This window comes from Coregonus lavaretus (genome assembly GCF_964263955.1).
Source record: "Coregonus lavaretus genome assembly, chromosome: 12".
NCBI lineage: Eukaryota > Metazoa > Chordata > Actinopteri > Salmoniformes > Salmonidae > Coregonus > Coregonus lavaretus.
In genome coordinates, this window is record NC_139999.1 from 26072214 (window position 1) to 26090597 (window position 18384).

General features: G+C 42.1%; 1 protein-coding gene across 1 annotated transcript; it reads right to left on the bottom strand.

The window, feature by feature from the left end:
* Positions 1 to 224: 224 nt before the first annotated feature.
* Positions 225 to 17239, bottom strand: LOC311138501 (putative beta-lactamase-like 1; the record flags this gene model as incomplete). Its single annotated transcript, XM_084173208.1, has 7 exons — positions 225 to 1203; positions 1448 to 1553; positions 2251 to 2498; positions 10654 to 10811; positions 11645 to 11751; positions 12991 to 13135; positions 17177 to 17239. 7 exons carry the CDS (start codon positions 17237 to 17239, stop codon positions 225 to 227), a joined length of 1806 nt encoding a protein of 601 aa, XP_084029334.1.
* Positions 17240 to 18384: the final 1145 nt, after the last annotated feature.

Genomic DNA, 18384 nt, shown 5'->3' on the forward strand with positions numbered 1-18384 from the left:
CAGAAATCAAAAACGTTCTGTACAAGAGTTAACATCAATGGATAAATTAAACTATTTTTTTCTGTCTGTGTACCTTCTTTTGCAATTCATCATGGTACTGTCTACTCACTGTCCGCCAGCAATGTTTTCTTTCAATTCAGATTATCCCTATTACATATAGGCTACAGACCCAAAAAGGACCTTCATCCAGCATGTACATGTGCCTTTCTGTTGTATGAGTTCAGTTAGTTCGAGAAAGTCGGCCTACGGGCTATCCGGATCACATTGTATGTATTCAGTCCTGGTGCATCGAAGCCAGGGGACAGACCACGCTTGTCAAACACATAAAAGTTAAAGAGTTGCCCGTCTTGGGCCTCGAGGGAGACCGAGGCGGTGCTTACCCGCAAAACACAAGGGTACTCCTTCTCAAACACCACCCTGAACACCCTGTCCACCAGGTAGTTCAGCTTGATTGTCCGATATCTCTCTGGGATCAGGTCCTCAATCTGGGGACCAAACTGCTGCATGATCAGAACACCGTCTGCCCCAGCTTTGATCTCATAGAAGGTGATGTTTCCATAAGTGAAGAAGCCTATGTATGGTTCTGGATTAGGGGGAGGGATGAGGATCTTTCTGGCCTCCCGGAACACCCTCTCCATGGCGGGTATGATGTGGCTGTATGCCTTGGCCACCACCTCCTGCTTCTGAGGTCTGGTGCCAGCCATCAGCACCACTAGGCCCAGCTTGAGCCTGGGTACCAGTGAGAAGGTGGCTGAGTAGCCATCCAGGTCTCCGTCTTTACGCAGCACCTCGTAGCCCAGCTGCTCGTTCACCTCCCAAGGAGTGCCGGTGCGGTTGGCAAAGTAGTCCTTATCACAGCGGAACAGAGGGGTCAGCATGATCTTCAGGGTGTCGGGCTCCAGGAGCTTGCGGTGGTAGGCCCCCAGCAGCATCATGGCCAGCTTGGCAAGGTCAGCGGCAGTGGAGAACATCTGGCCTGAGGGGCGGTACCAGCCCAGGTCATACAGAGGGGCTGGCTGGCCACTGGAGTAGACGCCCACAGCCATCTGGCTTTGGATCCCTGGGGTGATGTCGAAGCCTGTGTCCTCCATCCCCAGCCGGTCCAGGATGTTATCATTGATCCAGTGCTGGTAGTCCAGGCCCACCACCTTCTCAGCCATGACGTGGGCCAGTAAGGAGAAGGCTAGGTTACTGTAGTGGCATCTGCAAAACACAGAGCAGCAGAGTGGGAAGTCATTCTGATAGAGCAGACTGAAGGGCCAATACAGCCCACAGGGGTGACGGAATTAAACATCTGAGCCATCTATTTACATCCAAATAAGTGTAGCAAATAGGTTCCATTATATTACACATAGCAAATATTGACTGAATTTTAAATGGCACAAGGACACACAGAACATTTGAATGATTATAATGATGGGAATGATGGGAATGACTAAGGTCTTACTTGGTGCCAGGGTCTGCAACGAGGATATCGTCTTGCAGCAGATTCACTGCAGCCTGTGTTTTCCCCTTCCACAGCAGGTTAGTGGCTCTTAGTCTTCTGGGTAGACCTGCAGTTGACAAAACACAACATCTTTAGTGTTTATGTCTAAAGAAAAGAAAATGCATTAATTTAGCTAGTATGACAAATGAAGCTCAAGCCAATTGCAATTAATTTTAACCGAAACAGGGTCCTCAACTGTTATTCTAACATATCTGTTTTGAGTGTCTCTGATCATTTAATTTAATGTACAGCTCAGAAATCAGTGTCAATGTCTGATCTGAAACATGAAATACTCTCAATGAATGAATTGAGTTCAACCTTCATGCCTCAATGATCAAAGTGTGATCCTCATATAGACATAATCAAATCAAACCTGTTTGAAAGCAAGGTATTGTAGGGTGCCATATTGAAGTAACAGGTTTGGATGCTAATAATAGATGCAGTGATAATCTAAACAGTTTCTGTTACATCAGTGTTTACCACTTCAGTAGTGTTTACCACTTCAGAAGGCAATTCAGCAACCTGCTTAGAGGTGGCTCTGACTAGAGTTTGGGGTATGGTGGCATTTTAATTTAATCAATAAATAGGATCATAAACATCACATTAAAATGGCTATTTTGCTCATAATAACATGACACTGTTCAACATTGTAGCTGAGTACATTCGGCACATAACTGGTTCCCCCTGATAGTTGTTTAATGGGTCGGCATGACCTGAGGTCCAATCCCAGGTGGGAGGGGCGGGGTATGAGGTTTGTATCTTACCTGAGAGCTGGCTGGCCATCCTGCGCAGAGTGACAGAGGAGGAGCGGATCTGAACCTCTCCACTATCTAGGAAGATCAGTCCATCTGTCACGTACTTGAGCTCAGAGTCCCGTGACTTGCCCAGAGGGTTTTTAATGGTGAAGTTATCCACATATTTCTCCAGAGGGTCATCCAGAGAGGTAATCTTCCCATCGTCCCACAGCCTGTACAGCATAAGCGTTGGGAAGATCTTGGAAAGGCTGGCAATCCTGTAGGGCACGAATCAAACAGGAATTGACTACCACTGTATCCCCCTGATTCCTGCAAAGAACTCAAAAAAAAAAAATTACAACAAACATTAAGACAAGCATGCACAAATGAATAGAGTACTATTCTTCCTTTCAGAGGATGAACTTACTCTAACATCCTTTCATTTTCACATGCACTCTCCAAACCTTTCTACACTCAGGCTTTTGACCTCACAATGTTTTCTCTGCCTCATACCCCATATATTTCTGCCTCACACCCCAGACATTGAGGGGTTTGGAGTTTGAAATTACAACATCATGCTATATATCTATTTAAGGGCTATGCTGACAACACTCAAGACGGATGAAAACATAATGACTGAATAGCCCATACATAGTTAAAGACATAGGTCAGTATTCAATAAAGGCGCATTGCCGACAATAATTTACACTTGAACCGAAATACAGTGGCTTGCGAAAGTATTCACCCCCCTTGGCATTTTTTCCTATTTTGTTGCCTTACAACCTGGAATTAAAATATATTTTTTGGGGGGGGTTGTATCATTTCATTTACACAACATGCCTACCACTCTGAAGATGCAAAACATTTTTTTGTGTGTGAAACAAACATGAAATAAGTAAAAAAAAAAAAAAAAAACTTGAGCGTGCATAACTATTCACCCCCCCAAAGTCAATACTTTGTAGAGCCACCTTTTGCAGCAATTACAGCTGCAAGTCTCTTGGGGTATGTCTCTATAAGATTGGCACATCTAGCCACTGGGATTTTTGCCCATTCTTCAAGGCAAAACTGCTCCAGCTCCTTCAAGTTGGATGGGTTCCGCTGGTGTACAGCAATCTTTAAGTCATACCACAGATTCTCAATTGGATTGAGGTCTGGGCTTTGACTAGGCCATTCCAAGACATTTAAATGTTTCTCCTTAAACCACTCAAGTGTTGCTTTAGCAGTATGCTTAGGGTCATTGTCCTGCTGGAAGATTAACCTCAGTCCCAGTCTCAAATCTCTGGAAGACTGAAACAGGTTTCCCTCAAGAATTTCCCTGTATTTAGCGCCATCATTCCTTCAAGACTGACCAGTTTCCCAGTCCCTGCCGATGAAAAACATGGATGGTGTTCTCGGGGTGATGAGAGGTGTTGGGTTTGCGCCAGACATAGCGTTTCCCTTGATGGCCAAAAAGCTCAATTTTAGTCTCATCTGACCAGAGTACCTTCTTCCATATGTTTGGGGAGTCTCCCACATGCCTTTTGTTTGTTTAAGCAATGGCTTTTTTCTGGCCACTCTTTCGTAAAGCCCAGCTCTGAGGAGTGTACGGCTTAAAGTGGTCCTATGGACAGATACTCCAATCTCTGCTGTGGAGCTTTGCAGCTCCTTCAGGGTTATCTTTGCTCTCTTTGTTGCCTCTCTGATTAATGCCCTCCTTGCCTGGTCCGTGAGTTTTGGTGGGCGGCCCTCTCTTGGCAGGTTTGTTGTGGTGCCATTTCTTTCAATTTTTTTATAATGGATTTAATGATGCTCTGTGGGATGTTCAAAGTTTCGGATATTTTTTTATAACCCTGATCTGTACTTCTCCACAACTTTGTCCCTGACCTGTTTGGAGAGCTCCTTGGTCTTCATGGTGCCGCTTGCTTGGTGGTGCCCCTTGCTTAGTGGTGTTGCAGACTCTGGGGCCTTTCAGAACAGGTGTATATATACTGAGATCATGTGACAGATCATGTGACACTTAGATTGCACACAGGTGGACTTTATTTAACTAATGATGTGACTTCTGAAGGTAATTGGTTGCACCAGATCTTATTTAGGGGCTTCATAGCAAAGGGGGTGAATACATATGCACGCACCACTTTTCCATTATTAGTTTTTTATAATTTTTTGAAACAAGTTAATTTTAATTCCACTTCACCAATTTGGACTATTTTGTGTATGTCCATTACATGAAATCCAAATAAAAATCAATTTAAATTACAGGTTGTAATGCAACAAAATAGGAAAAACGCCAAGGGGGATGAATACTTTTGCAAGGCACTGTACACACAGTTTACTGTGAATATGATCTCCACAAACACCAGTAAATTGCCTTTGAATTGTCGATTGTGCAATGGGCTTGTCAACAACACTCTTCTGATTGAATCCTGGCAGCACATTTTCAAGCCAATTTCAGCTCACAACATACCACAATTCAGAAAAATTACAGCAGTGTTCACATGACACTTCAAGTCCACTATAAGCGTTGCATTGCTTTGCCTGCAGCATCTTGTCAATGTGATGTTCTACCTGCTACACAGAGTGTGTTGTTTTGAGAGAGGAGGAGAAGAGGGGAAGAGCATCTTTGTTCTATTTTTCCTGCTGTACTGTACCATATTAATCAATTGTATGTAAGTACAATAGCTTTGGTCCAGTGTTTCGCAAGTACTCTTAAATTGTTGCTAGTGGTTGTCCTAAATGATCCTCTAATTACACGTTGCTTTTGTTTACATTGTGAACATAGTCAATGCAGCTAGCTAGAGTTTCTGCTAGCTAGTAGCTTCTTGACTTCATATATCTTAGTAAAATAGCCAGCGGTGTCTAGTGGAGGGCATATGCAACCAAAATAAATGTTATTTCTCTTTATTTCAATTCACAAGATAGAATGAATGCGCTCGTCAGCCGTAAAAAATGTAACCTCTGCGATTCTTGAGCTTGGACACTGCCTTTGGACGTGACGCAACGCGAGCGCAACATGGGCAGTATAGCAGCTTTCAATGATTTCAAATGAAGCATTCCCTCAACGGCTGATGTCTGACGGCAACGCCAGATGCCCGATAGCTGTAGTGTAGCAGGGCCGTAAGTGTAGCCTTCACTCTTATTTGTATTCGATAGCAACACCTCCAACCCTCCATAGATTTTTAAAGTGTATACCCCCTAAATCACAGGAGTTGGTCAGGAAGCAGACTTCTTACCTTTGATTTGTGAATAGAGGACGCAAGCAATAAGAAATATGAATTAATATGTAAAACATTTGTCATATTTTTGTATTATGGATCACCATTCCTGGGGTCCAGCAAAAATTAAGGCAATAATATACATTATAATAAAACATTTAAACATTAAAATACATTTTACAACAGATTTCACAATACATTAAGTGTGTGCCCTCCGGCCACTACTCTAAACAATCCGGTTGTACATGTGTGTATGTTATGTATGTTTGTATTTGTGTGTTTGTACCTGTGTGTGTGACTCTTCACAGTCCTTGCTGTTCCATAAGGTGTATTTTTATCTGTTTTTAAAAATCTGATTTCACTGCTTGCGTGAGTTACTTGATGTGGAATAGAATTCCATGTAGCCATGGCTCTATGTAGTACTGTACGCCTCCCATTGTCTGTTCTGGACTTGAGGACTGTGAAGAGACCTCTGGTGGCATGTCTTGTGGGGTATGCATGGGTGTCCGAGCTGTGTGCTAGTAGTTTAAACAGACAGCTTGGTGCATTCAACATGTCAATACTTCTTACAAAAAGTCAATCTCTCCTCTACTTTGAGCCATGAGAGACTGAAATGCATATTATTAATTTTAGCTCTACGTGTACATTTAAGTGCCAGCCATGCTGCCATGTTCTGGGACAGTTGTAATTTTCCTAAGTACCTATTTTTGGCACCTGACCACACGACTGGGCAGTAGTCCAGGTGTTGATATTGTTGTTAAGAAGGCAGAGCAGTGCTTTATTATGGACAGACCTCTCGCCATTTTAGCTACTGTTGCATTAATATGTTTTGACCATGACAGTTTACAATCCAGGGTTACCCCAAGCAGTTTAGTCTTCAACTTGCTCAATTACCACATTATTAATTACAATATTTAGTTGAGGTTTAGGGTTTAGTGAATTATTTGTCCCAAATACAATGCTTTTAGTTTTTGAAATATTTTTACTAACTTATTTCTTGCCACTCATTCTGAAACTGACTGTAGCTCTTTGTCAAGTGTTGTAGTGATTTCACTCACTGTAGTAGCTGACGTGTATAGTGTTGAGTCATCCGCATACATAGACACACAGGCTTTACTCAGAGCCAGTAGCAGGTCATTATTAAAGATTGAAAAAAGTAAGGGGCCTAGACAGCTGCCCTGGGGAATTCCTGATTCTACCTGGATTATGTTGGAGAGGCTACCATTAAAGAACACCCTTTGTGTTCTGTTATGCAGGTAACTCTCAATACACAATATAGAATGGGGTGTAAAGCCATAACATATACGTTTTTCCAGCAGCATACTATGATCGATAATGTCAAAAGCTGCACTGAAGTCTAACAAAGCAGCTCCCACAATATTTGTATTATCAATTTCTCTCAGCCAATCATCAGTCATTTGTGTAAGTGCCATGCATGTTGAATGCCCTTCCCTATAAGCATGCTGAAAGTCTGTTGTTAACTTATTTACTGTAAAATAGCATTGTATCTGGTCAAACAAAAAATTTTCAGAAAGTTTACTAAGGGTTGGTAACAGGTTGATTGGTCAGCTATTTGAGCCATTAAAGGGTGCTTTACTATTCTTGAGTAGCGGAATGACTTTTGGTTCCCTCCAGGCCTGAGGACACACACTTTTTTGTAAGCTTAGATTGAAGAGATGGCAAATAGGAGTGGCAATATCATCCGCTATCATCCTCAGTGACTGTATCATGAGGCTCTGCCGCCTCATGATACAGTCATGACCGAAATTATTGGCACCCTTGATAAGATTAGCAAAAAATACTGTATAAATTAAGTAATATAAATACTGTTATATAAAATATGTATATAAATTGGAAAATTATATTATTTTATACGAATACAATTACTCAGAGAACTAGCTTAACAAGTATTTGGTTTTTTTTCTCAAAAAGATAGGGGTCAAAATTATTGGTACCCCTGTTTTCAATACTCCGGCACCCTCCCCTTGCGAGGATAACGGCACTGGGCCTTTTTCTAAAATGTTTTATGAGATTGGAGAACACATTGGGAGGGATTTTAGACCATTCCTCCATACAGAAACTTTCAAAATATTTTAATTCTTTCTTCTGTGCTTATGGACTGCCCAAACAACAGGTTTTCAATGGGGTTCAGGTCCGGAGACTGAGATGGCCATTGCAAAATCTAACAATTTTTTTGTGCTTGGGGTTATTGTCTTGCTGCCAAGTTTCTGCCTTCTGGTAGAGGCTACCAGGTTTTGGGCTAAAAGGTCCTGGTACTGGGAAAGTTCATGATGCCGTTCACCTTAACAAGGGCCCCATGACCAGTGGAAGCAAAATAGCCACATAACATCAAAGATCCAGCACCATATTTTACAGTAGGTATGGGGTTCTTTTCTGCTCATCACATTCTTCTAACGGCCCAGCTACACTATAGCCATCGGGTGTCCGGCATTGCCATCAGCCGTTGAGGAAATGCTTCCTTTGAAGTCAATGAAAGCTGCTTCACTGCCCGAGTTGCGTCACATCCAAGCTCAAGAATCGTCGAGGTTCAATTCTTGATGGCTGATGCAGGCACGTTCATTCTATCTTGTGAATTGAAATAATGATACACCACTGGTTATTTTACATTTTAGTAGACGCTTACAGTTAGTGAGTGCATACATTTTCATACTGGTCCCCCGTGGGAATCGAACCAACAACCCTGGTGTTGCAAATGCCATGCTCTACCAACTGAGCTACATGGGACATTTTACTAAGATTTATGATGTCAAGAAGCTACTACTACTAGCTAGCTAGCTACATTGACTAGCTAGGTTCACAATGTAAACAAAAGCAACTTGTGTAATTAGGATAATTTAGTACAACCACTAGCAACAATTTCATGAGTACTTGCGAAAAACTGGACCAAAGCTATTGTACTTACACACAATTGATGAATATGGTACAGTACAGTAGGGGAAAATAGAATAAAGATGCTCTTCCCCTCTGCTCCTCTCTCAAAACACATTGAAACGACGCTGATGGCAAAGCAACATGACACTCATAGTGGAGCTGAAGTGTTACATTGCCAAACCCACCACTGGTGTGTGGGTTTGGCGTCGAAAGAAGTGAGTACTCTTTTCCAGTCCTCAGCACTTTATCCTGTTCACATACAGTAAGATGCAACTTGTCCAAATACTACTGTGAACCCAGATAAACAGATTTCAATAAAATAAATAATGTATGTGTTCTCATGTTTGTTTCACTGTCTCCTTGCTGCAGACTTGGGCCATGTCCCTCTGGTAAAATAGATATTTATTGATTAATATAAATTTGACATGGCATCAAAAGTGAATCTATATTGTACCTATACCTTGACACACAGCAATGTTATTTCCCTCTTCCTCCCAATGTTATTTCCCCTCTTCCTCCCAATGTTATTTCCCCTCTTCCTCCAAATGTTATTTTCCCTCTTCCTCTCAATGTTAATTTGCCTATTCCTCTCAATGTTACTTCCCCTGAATGTCACTTCCCCTCTGATTGTAGGTGAGTTTCATCAATAAACGCTATGACAGAATCTCTGTTGGCAAGAGAATAGAATGATTGGCGCAGTTACATAAAAATCCCTGCACATCCTTGTACAGTCCCCACACAAATGACTGAAAAAAACAGCATTATTTATTACATTTTAGTCATTTAGCAGACGCTCTTATCCAGAGCGACTTACAGTTAGTGATTACTTTTTATACTGGCCCCCCGTGGGAATCGAACCCACAACCCTGGCGTTGCAAACGCCATGCTCTATCAACTGAGCTACATCCCTGCCGGCCATTCCCTCCCCTACCCTAGACGACGCTGGGCCAATTGTGCGCCGCCCATGAGTCTCCCGGTCGCGGCCGGCTGAGACAGAGCCTGGATTCGAACCAGGATCTCTAGTGGCACAGTTAGCACTGTGATGCAGTGCCTTAGACCACTGCGCCACTCAGGAGTTATCTACCACATTTGGTTCAAGTAAACAAAGTCACATGACTTTAACAGCACTCATTTCATTCTGGGATGATCACTCTACAGACTTCTGTTGGTCATTTTTTCCCCACAAAGCCTACCATCAGTAACACACTACGCCGCCAGGGACTCAAATCCTGCAGTGCGAAGACATGTCCCCCTGCTTAAGCCAGTACATGTCCAGGCCCGTCTGAAGTTTGCTAGAGTGCATTTGGATGATCCAGAAGAGGATTGGGAGAATGTCATATGGTCAGATGAAACCAAAATATAACTTTTTGGTAAAAACTCAACTCGTCGTGTTTGGAGGACAAAGAATGCTGAGTTGCATCCAAAGAACACCATACCTACTGTGAAGCATGGGGGTGGAAACATCATGCTTTGGGGCTGTTTTTCTGCAAAGGGACCAGGACGACTGATCCGTGTAAAGGAAAGAATGAATGGGGCCATGTATCGTGAGATTTTGAGTGAAAACCTCCTTCCATCAGCAAGGGCATTGAAGATTAAACGTGGCTGGGTCTTTCAGCATGACAATGATCCCAAACACACCGCCCGGGCAACGAAGGAGTGGCTTCGTAAGAAGCATTTCAAGGTCCTGGAGTGGCCTAGCCAGTCTCCAGATCTCAACCCCATAGAAAATCTTTGGAGGGAGTTGAAAGTCTGTGTTGCCCAGCGACAGCCCCAAAACATCACTGCTCTAGAGGAGATCTGCATGGAGGAATGGGCCAAAATACCAGCAACAGTGTGTGAAAACCTTGTGAAGACTTACAGAAAACGTTTGACCTGTGTCATTGTCAACAAAGGGTATATAACAAAGTATTGAGAAACTTTTGTTATTGACCAAATACTTATTTTCCACCATAATTTGCAAATAAATTCATTAAAAATCCTACAATGTGAATTTCTGGATATTTTTTTCTCATTTTGTCTGTCATAGTTGACGTGTACCTATGATGAAAATTACAGGCCTCTCTCATCTTTTTAAGTGGGAGAACTTGCACAATTGGTGGCTGACTAAATAAATTTTTTCCCCACTGTACACGGACAACGGAACTACACGCATGTCCCTGAATCGAGAAATGTATAAGAAAGGGCTAAGGGTGCTTATCATTATTGACCATCATGCCAACACCACAAGCTTCAAACTTAAAGGAGTAGGAGTAGGAGTCTTAAACATGTGGTGATTTGGGTCATAAACAGACCTGTCTTTGTCATCACCCTTTAGGGCCCAAGGAGCCCTGAAATCTATGCTGCTCACCTGTATATGGTGTACTCATTGGGCGGAGCTGAGAGTGGGTCACTTCTGTTCCTCTTGCCAAAGTTACCAGTCCACAGAACTGTGTCGTTGAAAATCACAATGGCCGACAAAGAGGGAAGACTGGTAGGATTGACGCTTTGGCGCAGCAGTGTGTCCACCTGAGTGAGAACATAATATCAGTATTTACTGTATATCTAATAATATTAATTGTTCTGCAGTAGTTTCAGTAAACAATTAAAAGTTGGGTATAAAAGATTTGAAGGCATTCTGTGGACAAAAATATTGCCTATTGACTTGTTGTGATGGAGGTTAATTCAATGTCAAGGCTGGGCAGATGCTGAACATACTCTGTTTTTACATGGTCAAAGCAGTAACGTCTTACTGTATGCAGTGATCTTCTGTTCTGTATAAAAGATACAAGGAGTTCTAATGTGTTTTTATCATTCTGAGGACATTGTTAATGTCCCATGGAAATGTAATCATCCATAACATACTGCTGCTTGTACAGATGTAGGTTCTTAATTTGAGCCAGTTTGCTACAGCAGGAAATCAACCCTGTAGCAACAGGAAATGTGAATTATTATGTGGATTATAATTAATGGACATTTTTGTAGGGATTGAAACATTGTTTTTAAGGGAAAATCAAGTCTGAAATGTCAAAGTGCAACCGGGGGATCAAATTAATATCCTACATCTGTATTGAGATGTGCTGGGACTGATAGGACTGCCCTATTCTCTGTTTGTCAAATGCCCTTCACTGTCTGAATAATATCAATCCAGGAACTGGTCACGTCCACCTCTGTTGCCAGAGGCTTCATGCAAAAGGACACTTTCTTTATCAATTATATTTCTCTGCATGGTAATTCATCCCCTCATGTCTAGGCCATTGTCTAGGCAATTGTTATCAAGCATCACTAACACATGTTCCCTGTTCTTAGTTGGACAGGAGCATAATGTGGATAGTCTGTGAATGGCCCAAGGGAGCTCTTACCTTTTCCAGTGCCTCTTTCAGAGTAGGGATAGGGTGCTCGAGGGGGAGAGGCTCAGGGAAGCGTGGGCACATCCGTTCTGATTTGGCATTGCCTCCCATGCCCTCATCTGGCAGAGAGACAGAATAAGGCGAAATTAAGTGGGAGAGAAATTGGGGATTTATTGAAATTCATACCTGATATTGGTGGATTAATATACAAGATGTATGACATGACAAGGAGATGAACACAATGTGCCATAATTGGCATGAACAGGACTTAATTAATCATCTGAGTTCCTTTATCTGTCCATTGTAGGCTACCACAAAGAATCCAATTTGCACAAACACATGCAGCCATAAAGGTGATTAATTCTGAACGCACTGTGAATTTTGAATGAGCAGTTAAAGGAGACTTTCATTTAAGTAACTACACAGGATTAGAGCTTTATAGTTCATAGAGTTACTATAGTAAACAGGCCCATAGGCTTACAGTATGTTCAGATCCAGTACCAGATCATACAGGCATGGTGTGCTACTGAAAGAATACATGTGTAAGAAGCATCACTTCAATTAAAGAACGCAACTCATCACACCTTTAGCACTACAGTAGGTTGGTTCCCTATGAACACTGTCTGTCTTTAACATTCTAATCTATTCACCACCTACAGAAAACAGCTAATTGGATTTCAGAATCGCATCTCAGACACTGGGCACAGATGTTAGTTCAACGTCTAGTTTTGATTTGCATTTGGTTGAGATGTCAACTATTGTGAATTCAATGTGAAATCAACAAAAAATGTCACCATGTCATTGAATTTAGGTTAAAAGTTAGGTGAAAAAAGACGAAATGCCCTCACATTGATGACTTTTTGCAATTATTATGAGTTTTTCACATTGATTCAACGTCATCACACTGGTTTTTGGGGTTGAAATTACAATGTTGATTCATCCTGTTTTTGCCCAGTGGTTAGCCTCATATGGCTCCCAGGCAAATAAATCCATTCTGAAGCAAGAACTACCATGTGTGTTGGAACTTTTTTTCCCTGAAACAATGGACTTCCTCCTTGATTTCTACAGGTTTCTTTGTGTACAAAATCTCCTATTGTATGAGTCAATGTTAATGCAGGGGAAGCAGGAGCTACTTGTAGCCTACTGTAACCACTGGTATAATTATAAGCTCTGATTAATCTTAACCCCTTTACCTCAGATACAATGTAACAAAGCCACAAGTGATTGACAGGCTGATATGTTTAGTGAATCGATGCTGTTCACTGTATAATATGATGAATTGCTTCATGTCCTGCCATTATTTTTAGTTTGGTTCTATGTTTTCTTGAACAAGGTTGAATGCAGGGAGTGAGCCTTACCTGGCAGTAACTTTGGCATCTGGTACTGCCAGAGGAAACATCCTGTCATGACTAGAGAGAGCAACAGGAAGAACACCATGCCCAGCTGAGTCCACTTCACCTTCATCTTCTTGGTCTTGGTGAGCCCCTCTATAGCAGCAGCCGGGGCAGGCTAACACACACACACACACACACACACACACACACACACACACACACACACACACACACACACACACACACACACACACACACACACACACACACACGGTTAGGGATGGGCCTTTACAATGCTAAGAGATCCGCAGAAACTAAGGGTTTGATAATGTGACAAATGTACTTTCATAACATTAGTGAACTAACTTGCTGATTTACATACATAACTTAGATAGCAATCACAACCAAGACTACTTACCACTTGATGCTTTAAAAGGCAGGCAATATAATAAAACTATCTTTCTCTCACTGAATCAGCATCTGAACAATCCACTCAGCATCATGGAGAGACAACTCCCAAATTCCAATAGTGGTTGATGTTCTTCACTGAAGGTTTCACTGTACAGGGGTATGGCACAGACATGGCTTCCCATTCCTATATCTCCTCACTGGCCGTTCCATAATCCTTGCCATCAGCACTTCTCTGACAATTCAATTTCCTTTCCGACAACCACTGGCCTCTGACATCATAATCCACAGATTTACTCCACTAAAACCCATCTGAGCGGGAGGGGAAATCTTAATCTCTAATCCCCCACGAATCAATTCACTTCAGTCCCGTTTGCACCACTTTGGGGACGTACCAAGTAGTCCCTGCTGAAAAACATGGCGTCTACTCAACCCTTACAGGAGGAGGGCATGTATTCTCCCGAGTGGCGCAGTGGTCTAAGGCACTGCATCGCAGTGCTAGCTGTGCCACTAGAGATCCTGGTTCGAATCCAGGCTCTGTCGTAGCCGGCCGCGACCGGGAGACCCATGGGGCGGCGCACAATTGGCCCAGCGTCGTCCAGGGTAGGGGAGGGAATGGCCGGCAGGGGATGTAGCTCAGTTGGTAGAGCATGGCGTTTGCAACGCCAGGGTTGTGGGTTCGATAAAAATAATGTATGTGCTAACTGTAAGTCGCTCTGGATAAGAGCGTCTGCTAAATGACTAAAATGTAAAATGTAATGTTGGCCTTATGAGGCACCTTTAGCGGAAACATGAGTTGACAAGGAAAATCACATGGGCAGACGAAGTTAGAGCGCTCCAGTGGACTAATATGTTAACAGAGGACACTGACTGAGACAGCCTAGGAAGGAACACAATTATCTCTCTCTTTCCCATAGCTAACAGTCACGCAACACACACACTGTACACATGGGCTGCATCCTTTAAAGTACAACTTTGCATAGGGTGTATGTTCCATGGCTATGATTCATGAATTGAATAATTGATCTCTTCATGTGGCTCAGGCCTAAGGTCATTGTATCAGGTGTCAGTGTGCCAATCGTGGGCCTGAGCCTGCTGGGGGCAGACAGGGAGAAGATGAATGGAGTTTGTGTTTGCATTAGATTTAGCTCAATAATCAATAAAATAATTAATGTGCTTGTAATCAATTAGGAATTCATGTTTACCTGGTTGTATCTATTTCAATTTATTTTCATTATTTTAATCTTTCCTTTAATGTTTAAACAGGGATTGGCTGTTTTTATTAAATATATAATTGTGTTTTGATTTGATTTGATCAAACAGGGAATGAGCTTTCCTAAGAGAGTACGCAGAAATCAAAGATTTCAAGCACTCCTCAAGGTTTAGGAATAGGTAGAATTTATATAATACCGACATAAAAAACGTGTCTTACTCAGCAATTACCATCTCTTTCATAGAGGGGACTTAAGGTTAATCACATTTTAAGTCAATCATTCTGTGTTTCTACATTCAGCTAGATGATGCCTGTTTTATTAGCTGTGGAAGGCTGTGAACTGTAAAGTATTCTGATATACATACAGTGCATTCAGAAAGTATTCAGACCCCTTCACTTTTTCCACATTTTGTTGCGTTACAGCCTTATTCTAAAATGGATTAAATAAAAAATTTTCCTCATCAATCTAGACACAATACCCAATAATGACAAAGCAAAACAGAAATATATTATTTACATAAGTATTCAGACCCTTTGCTATGAGACTTGAAATTGAACTCAGGTGCATCCTGTTTCCATTGATCATCCTTGAGATGTTTCTACAACTTGATTAGAGTCCACCTGTGGTAAATTCAATTGATTGGACATGATTTGGAAAGGCACACACCTCACTATATAAAGACCCACAGTTGACAGTGCATGTCAGAGCAAAAACCAAGCCATGAGGTGGAAGGAATTGTCCGTAGAGCTCCGAGACAGGATTGTGTCGAGGCACAGATCTGGGGAAGGGTACCAAAACATTTCTGTAGCATTGAAGGTCCCCAAGAACACAGGGGCCTCCATCATTCTTAAATGGAAGAAGTTTGGAACCACCAAGACTATTCCTAGAGCTGGCCAAACTGAGCAATCGGGGGAGAAGGCCCTTGGTTAGGGAGGTGACCAAGAACCCGATGGTCACCCTTACAGAGCTCCAGAGTTCATCTGTGGAGATGGGAGAACCTTCCAGAAGGACAACCATCTTTGCAGCACTCCACCAATCAAGCCTTTATGGTAGAGTGGCCAGACGGAAGCCACTCCTCAGTAAAAGGCACATGACAACGTGCTTGGAGTTTGCCAAAAGGCACCTAACGGACTCTCAGACCATGAGAAACAAGATTCTCTGGTCTGATGAAACCAAGATGGAACTCTTTGGCCTGAATGCCAGCGTCACGTCTGGAGGAAACCTGGCACCATCCCTACGATGAAGCATGGTGGTGGCAGCATCATGCTGTGGGGATCTTTTTCAGCGGCAGGGACTGGGAGACTAGTCAGGATTGAGGGAAAGATTAACGGAGCAAAGTACAGAGAGATCCTTGATGAACACCTGCTCCAGAGCACTCAGGACCTTAGACTGGGGTGAAGGTTCACCTTCCAACAGGACAACAACGCTAAGCACACAGCCAAGACAACACAGGAGTGGCTTCGGGACAAGTCTCTGAATGTCCTTGAGTGGCCCAGCCAGAGCCCGGACTTGAACCCGATTGAACATCTCTGGAGAGACCTGAATATAGCTGTGTAGTGATGCTCCCCATCCAACCTGACAGAGCTTGAGAGGATCTGCAGAGAAGAATGGGAGAAACTCCCCAAATACAGGTGTGCCAAGCTTGTAGTATCATACCCAAGAAGACTCTAGGCTGTCATCGCTGCTAAAGGTGCTTCAACAAAGTACTGAGTAAAGGGTCTGAATAGTTATGTAAATGTGATATTTAAGTTTTTTTGTTTTATAAATTAGCAAAAATGTCTAAAAACCTGTTTTTGCTTTGTCATTATGCGGTATTGTGTGTAGATTGATGAGAAAAAGAAACTATTTAATCCATTTTAGAATAAGGCTGTAACAGAACAAAATGTGGAAAAATTCAAGGGGTCTGAATACTTTCCGAATGCGCTGTAGGACTAATGATGCTACAGAGAGATAGAACATGTTAAAGTAAGCTGGAGTTGATCCTGGTTGCATAACCAGCTGATGGCTGTGGAACACGCAGCTGTCCCATTTGGACAGAGTCAAGAGTTGTGGTGAGTAAGCGGCGCAGAATCAGATAAGCTCCAACGCACACACACACACATGACCTGCAGTCTCCCACTAAGGAAGTCAAATAAAATAAAATGGTATTCGTCACATGCTTCGTAAACAACAGTGAGACTAACAGTGACATGAGTACACAGTGAATAATGAATAACAATAATAAGTAAAAATAACATGGCTATATACAGGGAGTACCAGTACCTAGTCGATGTGCAGGGGTATGAGATAATTGAGGTAGCTATGTACATATACTGTAGGTAGGGGTTAAGTGACTAGGCAACAGGATAGATAATAGACAGTAGCAGTAGAGTATGTGGTGAGTGTGAAAGTATGTGTGTGTGTGTGCGTGCGTGTGTGCGTGTGTGCATGCGTGTATGGGTGTGTGTGTGCGTGTGTGAGTGTGTGTGGCATCAGTATGCTTGTGTGTGTGTTGTGTGTGTGTGGGCGTATGTAGTGTGGGTGTTTTTTGCGGTGTCAGTGTAAGCATGTGTGAATGTGTGTGTGTAGTGTTGTGTATAAGCCGTTACCTGCTGAGGCTGAACTCCATCCATAGACAACTCTCTCAGGACTTTGCTGCCTGTCTTCCCCATTACTCATGTGCATGAAACATGAAAGGATATCTACATCAGACAGGATCTTTTATTAAAGAGAGATATAAAGTAAAGACATCACTATAGATGTAATACATGTATGATGGATGTACAGTACATTAACATACTGTAGGTGTATGGCAAGACATTTAGAGGATAACTTTTATAAATCATTCAAGACATCCAATAAAAAATCAATGGAAAACAGAGCAAATTAAATAGATAAACAATAGATAAACATCAAATAATATAGTATGGCAGGCCTTATCTAAGTGAACATTGAAAGGGAGAGGAAAGGGGGATACCTAGTCAGTTGTACAACTGAATGCATTTAACTGAAATGTGTCTTCCGCATTTAACCCAATCCCTCTGAATACATCTCATCTAGACTTCGTATTTTTTTCTGAAAGTGTGAAGAGTGCAGATGTGCAGTCTGGCACCAGAAGATTCTCATTATACTGTAGCTGACAGTCACTCCTGACATTGCTCCAATACAGCTTCATGGATTGGGTGTTATTGTCATGTGTGTGAGACAAAACTATGGACAGTTTGTTCGAGTTTCTAAATGATAGGCAGCAAAATAACCCTTCAGGTTGACCTGTTTATGATGCATATACAAAAGAGTGTACAACAGCGAGGTAACTTCTTGTTTGACTCACATATCTACACACACACACATTATCAACAGGCTGGGATGGGATGATTCACATTGGAATACATTAGGTTACATGCACAAAGAAAGGGCTTTTTGTACATCTTGTGCTTGCCAATAAAACACATAGCCTACTGCACTAAACAGTTTAAACCTTTTGCATATTGACTTGTCCCCAATTCAGCATGAAATCCTGTTGATGGCCAATATTGGTTTAACTACATATACTGTCCAGGCATTGCTAGAAATGTGTCCCTCTCCAGCGCTTTTAGTCAGCAGTTTTAAGGTGTTCAATCATTTATCTCTCAGATGTTCTACTTTAGTCTTGGTGAGCCCCTCTATAATAATTGAGTTATACATAATGTTTATGCAATTATCGTGCAAGCAGGATTGGCAGTAGCCAAGTTACAGTATATGATGTCATATTGATGTAACATCGATAACATAACGTGTTCAACAATTTGAACAAAAGTTCAGATTTAAAAGTAACACT